This window comes from Papio anubis, chromosome 7 (genome assembly GCF_008728515.1).
Source record: "Papio anubis isolate 15944 chromosome 7, Panubis1.0, whole genome shotgun sequence".
NCBI lineage: Eukaryota > Metazoa > Chordata > Mammalia > Primates > Cercopithecidae > Papio > Papio anubis.
The window spans coordinates 99,342,872-99,353,382 of record NC_044982.1 but is presented as its reverse complement, the minus strand read 5'-3'; the positions used below and the strand labels follow the sequence as shown (position 1 = coordinate 99,353,382).

At 40.6% G+C, this 10,511-nt stretch overlaps 1 protein-coding gene across 5 annotated transcripts in view; it reads left to right on the top strand.

Annotated features, from left to right (window-relative positions):
• The window catches only part of WDR93 (WD repeat domain 93), a 51,209-nt gene that overhangs the window by 67 nt on the left and 40,631 nt on the right, over positions 1-10,511 (top strand). For 2 of the 5 annotated variants that reach the window (XM_031668349.1, XM_021940852.2), the window contains exons 1-2: positions 15-409; positions 9,588-9,932. In XM_031668349.1, the coding sequence (XP_031524209.1) occupies positions 9,627-9,932 (306 nt within the window). In that variant the 5' untranslated portion in view covers positions 15-409; positions 9,588-9,626. Of the gene's footprint in view, positions 1-13; positions 410-9,587; positions 10,036-10,511 lie in introns of those variants that run through there. The other 3 variants (XM_031668348.1, XM_031668347.1, XM_031668350.1) reach the window with 3 other exon arrangements.

The window sequence follows — 10,511 nt, the reverse complement described above, 5'->3', positions numbered from 1 at the left end:
TTTTGATCCTACCTTCGGGTGTCGCGGCTCCCCTCGAGTCCCAGGACTCCCCTTTACCTGTAGAGTCTCCTAGAGGAAAGTCTGAGGGCTTCCGTCTCCCCAGACTCGGGCATTTCCGGATGCCTCGCGCCTCCCCGCAGATCTCAGGTTCTCAGGAACCCGGGGTGAAATCCCGAACGGTCTCTCCAGCCTGAGAACTCTCCTGAGCTCTTGCTTGGGACGGTGGGGCCTAATCATTTCCCAGCGCCGTGTCTCTTTCCCTTGAGCTACACCAGCTCCATGTATGGTGAAGGAAGTGGTTAGGGCAGAGATAAGCCAATTCATATTGTGAACCTAGCATGACAGCCGGATGAAGTGAGAGAATTTTCTGCTTGGATTATTGAACACTGAAAGAAGATTGTTACCTGAGGTAATCCCTAAAAGAGTCATTGTGAGCAAAGTGAAGCAAAAATAGATTGCAAATAAAATTGCACCGCTGAACATTCGTTCTGTGCGGCTTGAAGAAATGGAGCCTCACCCACTCCGTGGCAGTAATTTTATAAAATGTACCCTCTATAACCACAAAATAAGGTCGGCGGGCGCGGTGGCTCACGCCTGTAATCCCAACACCACTTTGGGAACCGAGGTGGGCGGACCACCTGAGGTTAGGAGTTCCAGACCAGCCTGGCCAACAGGGTGAAACCCCGTCTCTACTAAAAATACAAAAAAAGTAGCCGGGCGTGGTGTCGGGCACCTGTACTCCCAGCTACTCGGGAGACTGAGGCAGGAGAATCGCTGGAACCCAGGAGGCGGAGGTGGCAGTGAGCCGAGATTGCGCCACTGCTTTCCAGCCTCAAAAAAATAAAATAACGTCAACATTTTTGTAATCCTTATTCCCTTGGTCACGCCAGCTCATAACATTTGCAGGCCCTGGGTAAGAGTACAAATGGAGTCCAGCATACCGTATGTTTAAATATTTTAGTTATAAATCAAGTAATAAATTGTTAAGTAAAATATAGTCTGTTTTCCTACATTGACAAATAAACCCTCATAGTGATGTAGAAGGCCAGGTTCATTTTCAGAATTCTTAGACTCCTTAGAACACCTGGAAACACAGCTGGAATATGGCAATGTGGGGAGAAATGGCCCCCAGTCTTTTCCCACTTCCCTTTCTTTTCTGGTTTCTGGTGCCCACCTACATTCCCTGCCAGGGGCCTTGCATACCATCCTGATACTCCAAGCCACATCCAACTTTTGCCCAGACCCCTGCAAGCAGCCGTGCCTTGGCCACCTTTCAGATCAAGAAGTGCTCACAGTAGCAGCTGGGTCTGCCCTCGGGAGAAAGCTGAGAAAGGCTCATGCAGGCCATGGTGTCATTTGGGCAGTAAATTCCAGGGGTATTGGTACCCCGAACATGGTCTAGACTCCAAAAGAGGGAAACTAGGCTTTGGGTGAGCATATCTCCTTGGCCCCATGGGTTACTCATTTTTTGCAGAGGAAAGAGCCTGGAAGAGATCCAAAAGTTTTCTCTAAGTGCGTGGCCCTGGTCAGGGAAATTCTGCAAGCAATAAGAATTTATTGAGTGCTGGCCATATACCAACCACTGTGCTGAACTCTAGTCCTAGGGTAAAGGTTAATAAGGAACACAGTAAACTGATAAGTACAATACAGAGATATGTTAGATGATAGAGGTGAGCACAGGGTGCTTCTAAACACAGATTTATGTAATCTGTTTTTTGTTTTTGTTTTTGAGATAGAGTTTGGCTCTTATTGCCAGGGCTGGAGTGCAATGGCACAATCTCGGCTCACTGCACCTTTTGCCTCCTGAGTTCAAGCGATTCTCCTGCCTCAGCCTCCTGAGCTAGGATTACAGGCATGCACCACCACACCCGGCTGATTTTTTATATTTTTAGTAGAGATGGTGTTTCACCGTCAGGCTGGTCTGGAACTCCTGACCTCAGGTGATCCACCTACCTCGAGCTCCCAAAGTGCTGGGATTACAGGTGTGAGCCACCGTGCCCGGCCTCATCTGTTTTTTATACCTACAATTCTGCTTTTTTCACAATATCATATAAAGTAAATCATATAGTATGTAGCATTTTCTTTTCTTTCCTGGTTTTACTTAGATAATGCATTTGAGATTATGTTGTACACATCAGTAGTTTGTAATTTTTTATTCCACAATGTGAATGTATTATAATTCATTATCCATTCACCCACTGAAGTATATTTGTGTTGTCTCTAATTTGAATCAATTATAAATAAAGCTGCTATAAATATTTAAGTACAGATTTTGATGTGAAACATAAGTTTTAATTTTCCTAGTGTAATACGCAGGAATGTGATTGCTGAAACATATGGTATGTTTAACTTTGCAAGAAACTACCAAACTGTTTTTCAAAGTGGCTATACTATTTTGTATTACCACTGACAATGTGTGAGAGCTTATCTGTTTGCCTATTGATGAACATTGGGTTGTTTCTACTTTGGGGCTCCTACAAATAAAGTTGTAATGACTGTTCGTGTACAAGTCTTTGTATGGACATATGTTTTCAGTTCCCTTCTACTACTCTTAAGAGTGGAATGACTGGATGTGATGGTAGGTGTGTGTTTAACTGTCCTGCAGTGGACAGGCCTATGCAAACCTACCCCCAAAAGTCTGAGAAAGCTGAGAGGCCAAAGCAAGAGGCTGACATACCCAGTTTCTCAGAAACAAATATTTAATAGGGACTTACAAACAGAAGCCATATCTGTGTCTCAGGAAGCAAGACAAGATGGTGGATCCCTGCCATTATCCACCAGACCCTGGCTTTCTGTACTATAGAGAAAGGTGCCTCAGAAGGAATGTGTAAGATAATTGCTTAAGGGCAGAATTTATGGCAAGGATGATAACATCAAGGTTGTTTTGACCTAAGGGCAATATTTACAGTAAGTGGTGCTCTTACACAAGGAATGAGCCCAACTGGAAATCTTAGAAGTTTTTCTGGAACTGGGGATAATCAGAAGTTAACATGGAGGATTAGCATCCAAGATGGAGTTGCTTTGGCCTCCACATTAGCATTTTAAGAAATTGCCAAACTGTTTTCCAAACCAGTTGTACTATTTTGGATTCCCAACAGTGTGTATGAGCATTCTTATTGTACATCTTCAACAACACTTGTATGGTCTATCTTTTTAGGCGTTTTAATATATATGTAGTGGTATCTCATGATTTTAATTTGCATTTCACAAATGACTAATGATGCTGAACATCTTTTTATGAGTCTGTCTGCCATCTGTATATCTTCTTTGGTTAAGTATCTGTACAAATCTTTTGCACATATTTAAAATTTGGGTTATTTCTTTTTTTTTTGAGATGGAGTCTCGCTCTGTCTCCCAGGCTGGCGTGCAGTGACACTATCTCGGCTCACTGCAAGCTCCACCTCCCGGGTTCACACCATTCTCCTGCCTCAGCCTCCCAAGTAGCTGGGACTACAGATGCCCACCACCACGCCCAGCTAATTTTTTGTATTTTTAGTAGAGACGGGGTTTCACCGTGTTAGCCAGGATGGTCTCGATCTCCTGACCTCGTGATCTGCCTGCCTTGGCCTCCCAAAGTGCTGGGATTACAGGCGTGAGCCACCATGCCCAGCCAGGTTATTTCTTTTTGAGAGTTTTGAGAGTTTTAAAAATACTCTACACGCAAGTAGTTTATTAGATAAGTGACTTGCACATATATTTTCTCCCAGTCTGAGGATTACCTTTTATTCTCTTAACAGTGTGTTTTGAAGAAATACAAGTTTATTTTCGAAAAGGTTTAAATGACCAGTTTGGTTTTTTTAGGTTATACTTTAATGTCATGTCTGGGAAATCTTTGTCTAAGTGAAGATTGCCAATGTTTTCTTCTAGAAGTTTTATAGTTTTCAGGTTTACATTTAGGTGTATGATTTTACTTTGAGTTAATGGTGCAAGGTATGGTGCAAAGTATGGATCAGCATTCATTTTTTTCCTATATAGATATCTAATTGCTCCAGCATTATTTGTTGAAAAGAATATCCTTTTTCCACTGAATTGTCTTTGTGCCCATGTCAAAAATAAGTTCTCCATATATGTTTGCATCTAATTTAGGACTCCCTATTTGGTTTCATTGATCTATTTGTTTATTTTGATACCAGTTCCACACTGTCTTGAATATTGTGGCTTTGTGATAAGTCTTGAAATTAGGTAGTGTTAGTCCTCCAATTATGAGTTGTAAAATTAGCTTCTTAATTTCTGGGGAAAAAAAAGCCACCTGGGATTATCATAGGGATTGTGTTGAATTTGTACATGAATTTGAAAAGAATTGACATTTTAACAAAATTGAGTCTTCCAATTCATAAATAAGGTATCACACTCTCCATTTATTTAGGTCGTCTTTAATTTCTGTCAGCAATATTTTGTGGTTTTCAGTATATGGGTGGGTGTTTTTTAGAGAAGGAGTTTTGCTGTATTGCCCAAACTAGAGTGCAGCAACATGATCATAGCTCACTGCAACCTTGAACTCCTGGACTCAAAGCAATCCTCCCACCCACCGCAGCCTGCTGAGTTGCTAGAATTACAGGTGCAAACCACCTTGCCTAGCCCAGTTACAGGTTTTATATATCTTTTGTCAGATTTATCCCTAAGTATTTCATGTTTTTGATATTGTCGTAAATGGTATTTTTATTTCAGTGTTTGGTTTGTTGTTGCCAGTACATGGAAATACAATCAGTTTTTGTATATTGAACTTGTATCCTACAACCTTGATTTCCTCATTTATTATTTCTAGAAAATGTTTTTGTAGATTTCATCAGATGTCCTATATAAGCATATAATCTGGAGATAAGGCAGCTTTACATTTTTCTTTCCACTGATGAAATAGTTCCATAACTCCCAAAAAACTCGCTCATGCTGTCCTTTTTTTTTTTTTTTTTTTTTTTTTTTTTTGAGACAGAGCCTCACTCCATCACCCAGACTAGAGTGCAATGGCACAATCTCAGCTCACTGCAACCTTTGCCTCCCAGGTTCAAGCAATTCTTGTGCCTCAGCCTCCTGAGTAGCTGGAATTACAGGCACACACCACCACACCCAGCTTATTTTTGTATTTTTAGTAGAGGTGGGGTTCACCATGTTGCCCAGGCTGGTCTTGAATTCCTGACCTCAAGTGTTCCACCCGCCTCGGCCCCCCAAAGTGTTCAGATTACAGACATGAGCCATCGCGCCCAGCCATGCTGTCCTTTTTGAATAACACCCTTCCCTGCTTATAGCTCGTGACAAACACTGATCTGTTCCCCATTACTCAGTTTGCATTTTTGAGAATGCTGTATAAATGGAATTACACTACATATAAATTTTGAGACTGGTTTATTTCACTCATCATAATGTCTTTGAGATTCATCCATGTTGTTGTGTGGATTAATAGTTTTTTGCTTTTTATTACTGATATGGATATACCACAGTTTGTTTATCCATTGATAAACCTGTTGAAGGACATTTGGATTGTTTACCATTTTTGACAATTATAAAGTAGAGCTGCCATAAACATTTGTGTAGAGGTTTTTGTGTGAACTTACATTGGTGGTGGCGGTTGTTGTTGTTGTTGTTGTTTGAGACAGGGCCTCGCTCTGTCACGCAGGCTGGAGTACAGTGGTGTGATCATGGCTCACTGCAGCTTTGACCTCCCTAGCTAAAGCAATCCTCCCACCTCAGCCTCCCAAGTAACTAGGACTATAGGTGCACATCACCACACCCAGCTAATTGATACCTTTATAATTTTTTTTTTTTTTTGATACAGAGTCTCGCTCTGTCACCCAGGCTGGAGTGCAGTGACGCAATCTCGGCTCACTGCAAGCTCCACCTCCCAGGTTCACGCTGTTCTCCTGCGTCAGCCTCCCAAGTAGCTGGGACTACAGGCACCTGCCACCATGCCCAGCTAATTTTTTTGTGTGTAATTTTAGTAGAGATGGGGTGTCACCATGTTAGCCAGGATGGTCTCGATCTCCTGACCTTGTGATCCACCCGCCTCGGCCTCCCAAAGTGCTGGGATTACAGGCGTGAACCACCACACCCGGCCCACCTTTATCATTATTAAATGAACTTCTTTATCGCAGGTATTATTCTTTGCTCTGAAATATACTGTGTCTGATATTAATGTAGTCACTCCAGCTTTCTTCTGACTAGTGTTAGCATAGTATACCTTTGTTCACCCTCTCAGTTTTGGCCTACTTGTGTCTTAATATTTAAGTGGGGTTTTTGTACACAGCATATATTGAGTCTTATCTATTCTGACAACTTCTATCATTTGATTGAAGTGTTTACATTTGATGTGATTATTGATATGGTTAGGTTTTGCTATTTACTTTATCTTTGTCCCATCTGTTCCTTGTTTCCTTTTTCCTCTTTTTTGCTTTTTTAAATTAAGTATTTAAATTGAGTATTTTTATGTGTTTTATCGCTTTTGTTGGCTATAACTCTTTATTTCCTTAGTGGTTAATTTAGGGTTTAGAGTATGCATCTTTAACCTAGCATAGCCTACCTTCAAGTGATATTAGTATACTTCCATTTCTCCACTCCTAGCCCTGGTATTATTATTGTCATACATTTTTCTTTACATATGTTATTAATCCTACACTACATTTTTATTTTTTGTTTAAGCATTTTAAATGTCTTTTAAAGATATTTAAATAATAAGAAAAATCTTTTAATTTACCTAATGCATCCAGTGTTTTTCACTTCTTTATGTAAATTTCTATTTCCACCTGATACCATTTTCTTTTATTTATTTAATTAATTAATTTGAAACAGGATCTCTGTCACGCAAGCTGGAGTGCAGTGACACTATCATGGCTCACTGCAGCCTTAACCTCTTGGGCTCAAGTGATCCTCCAAGCACATGCCACCATGCCTGGCTAATTAAAAATTTTTTTTTCTCCCTTTGTTGCCCAGGATGGTCTTGAACTTCAGGGCTCAAGTGATCCTCCCACTTCAGCCTCCCAAAGTTCTGGGATTATAGGTGGGAGTTACTATACCCTGTTCCTTTTCCTTTAGCCTAAAAGCCTTTCTTTTACATTATTTATTTTAACGCTAGTTTGTTGATGATTAATTCTTTTAATTTTTGTATGTCTAAAAAGGCTTTATTTCACTTTAATTTTCTGAAAAATATGTTTTCTGGATATAGAAAGCAGAGTGACAAGTTTTTTTCTTTCAGTACTTTCAGATGTTGCTTCACTGTTTCTCACTTGCATGGTTTCCTTCAATAAGTCTGCTGTTATTTTTTACTTTGTTCCTTGGTACATGGCATGTCTTTCTTCTTCTGGCTGCTTTCAAATTTTGTCTTTATCCATAATTTTTATATAGTTTTTCTTCTCAAATCTGTGGGTTTATAGTTTTAATCAAATTTAGAAAATTTTTGCCCATTATTTCTACAATTTTTTTTTTTTTTTCTGTTTCTTCCCTCTTTTGGGGATTTCAGTCACGCTTGTATTAGGCCACTTCAAATGACCTCACACCTCAGTTCTTCTCTTTTTTCAGTCTTTTTTCTTCTTTTGTTTCTATTTTGTTTCTATTGCCGTGTCTTCAAGTTTGTTTCTATTTTGTTTCTATTGCCGTGTCTTCAAGTTTTCTTCTGCCCATCTAATTTGTTTTCCTCTGAAATCTTCATGTTAATCTAATCTGATGTATTTTTCATCTCACACCTTACAGCTGTGTCTCTAAAAGCTCATACAGATATAGATATAGCAGTTATAACTTTATAACTTTGTGGCAAAAGTTGTAACTGTTTTGTCTGCTAATTCTAATGTCTATATTGACTCTGGTTCAGCTTTAGTTGATCAATTTTTCTCTTTATTATGGCTTATATTTTCTTGCTTTTCTATAGCTCAAGTAATTTCTTTATTGGATCCTAGACATTGCGAATTTTACTCCATTGAATGCTGAATATTTTTATATTCCTCTAAATATTCTTGAACTTTGTTCTGGGATGCAGAATGTTACTTAGACATAGTTTGATTATCTAACTTCTAAGATTTGATGGGTGATAACACAGGAGCATTTATTCTAGGGCTAATTTTTCCCACTACCAAGGCAAGATTTTTCGGAATACTCTACATAATCCCTGTGAATTATGAGGCTTTCCAGTCTTGCTGGTGGAAATAGGCATTATTCTTGGCCCTTTGTGAGCTCAGCTTACTCTCCCCACTAATTAATTCAGTGGTTCTTTCCCCAGTGTCAGCTAGTGTCTTCATACTCACACATTGAAAGCATCACAAATGTACTCCAGCCAGTAAGCAAAGATGACAATGGCAGCGGGGTTTTTACAAGACTTCATGACCGTAGGCACTCATACAGTACAAGACCCTACTCCACTATATATTAAGCACCTTAAAATGTATCCCATGTTCTACATTAAATATTTTTTTAAAAACTGTGACATATGAAAGGCTTTTTATATTGTACAATTTTGAGGGTTTTTTTTGTTTTGTTTTGTTTTGTTTTTTTTTTTTTGAGACGGGGTCTCACTCTGTTATCTAGGGTAGAATGCAGTGGCACAATCTTAGCTCACTGCAACCTCAAACTCCTGGGCTCAAGAGGTTCTCCCACCCTACCCTCCCAAGTAGCTGCAGATGCATACCACCATGCCCAGCCAATTTTTAAATTGTTTGTATAGATGGGATCTTGCTATGTTTCCCAAGCTAGTCTCCAACTCCTGGCCTCAAGCAATCCTCTCACCTTGGCCTCCTGAAGTGCTGGGATTTTGGGCATGAACCAACCCACAGGCCGTACAATTTTGAATTTTCTGAAGTAAAGATTACTCGTTCTCTTCTTGTAGACATGAACTTTATTTGTATACATATACAGACTTTCATATATTTATAAGTTGATGTATACATATCTATGTGTGTGTATACACACACACACAGAGTGGAGATAATACACTGTAAATGTTTTTGTAAATATTTAATTATCATCCACAGGAGCAATAAGTATTTCATTCCCCAAATCTGTGGCACAGATAGAAGTGGAATTTTATGGATCTTATTTTGGTCAATTCTTTTTTTAATGTCTCAAACATTTCTGAAGGGTCTTGAAAAATCTCATGGGCCCTGAGCACTGTGTCTGCAGAACTCCTGGGCAGCAGTAGTGGGAAAGGAGAAAAGGGAACAAATCAGTCGGGATTGGGAGTGCTTGAACTGCATCCGATTGGGGGTGAAGGAAAGAAAGGGAGGAGAGTTGTGGCTCACTGCCCACCTGGCTTGGGCACAGCCATCTGTAGAGAGAAAGGAATGAGGAGAAAGCATAAGTTGTAGGAGAGAGGGTGAATTGTATTTGGGACAGAAAGACATCCTCCCTCCTATCAACAAGGGTATCAAATTCCTCTTTCCTTCTTAGTACACATCATCTAGGGTTGGCCTGGAAAATACCGCCTCCTCTAATGTCCTTACTAATATGAAGAGCATATCCTAATAATGTGGTAATAGTCCTCTGGTAATTAAGGAAAATGCCAGTCTGTGGAATAAACAGTCCCTATTGGCTATTGTGCTAGAAAAGGGTGGTGTGCTATCTTCTCATTGTTTCCTTTTTTCCAGAATTCCTTTGTTTACTTCTCTTACCAGCTTTTCAGAGTTTCGTAGAGATTCCCAGTGCCACCTTCTATGATGTCATTCCCCAGAGGAAGTCAGACCCAGAAGATAAGGCACCCCATTGGTACACGAAAGGGACCATTGGAGGTGCCACCCCCAACAGAGAAGGACTGGCCTAAAGACGATGAAGAGGATAATGTCCTTGTGGATCCAGATGAGGAGCTGGATTCCTTGCCTCAGCCTTATCGTATGATCAACAAACTGGTGAATCTTCTGTTTGACCAGTCTTGGGAAATTATTGAAGAAAGAAACGCACTGAGGGAAGCTGAGAGCAGCCAGATCCAGCCCACCGTCTTCCCTCCACTTGGAGAAATCCAGGTATGGAGTAAGCAGTTGACCAGGAGCCCCTGTTTCTCAGCTGAGTGTTAATAAATGAAAGCCCCTGATCCAGGAAGGAATTCCTACCAGAAAGCTGCATTCAGTAAGTCAGTGCATGTTTGAAAGATTAGAAGCATGCTGATGTTGATTAAAATGATCTGGTAATTGCCTGGGGAAATATGGGGCATTCTGGTTAATTGAATATTATCCTTTTATACTCAGTGGTTGTTACTGAAAAAGCTTCTTTTTTTTTTTTTCTCTGTCCCCCAGGTTGGAGTGCAGTGGCCGGATCTCAGCTCACTGCAAGCTCCGCCTCCCGGGTTTACACCACTCTCCTGCCTCAGCCTCCCGAGTAGCTGGGACTACAGGCGCCCGCCACCTCGCCCGGCTAGTTTTTTGTATTTTTTAGTAGAGACAGGGTTTCACCGTGTTAGCCAGGATGGTCTCGATCTCCTGACCTCGTGATCCGCCCGTCTTGGCCTCCCAAAGTGCTGGGATTACAGGCTTGAGCCACCGCGCCCAGCGGAAAAATCTTCTTAATGTATTCATCTACTCTCTTGCTAGATGGCTAAGGATCTG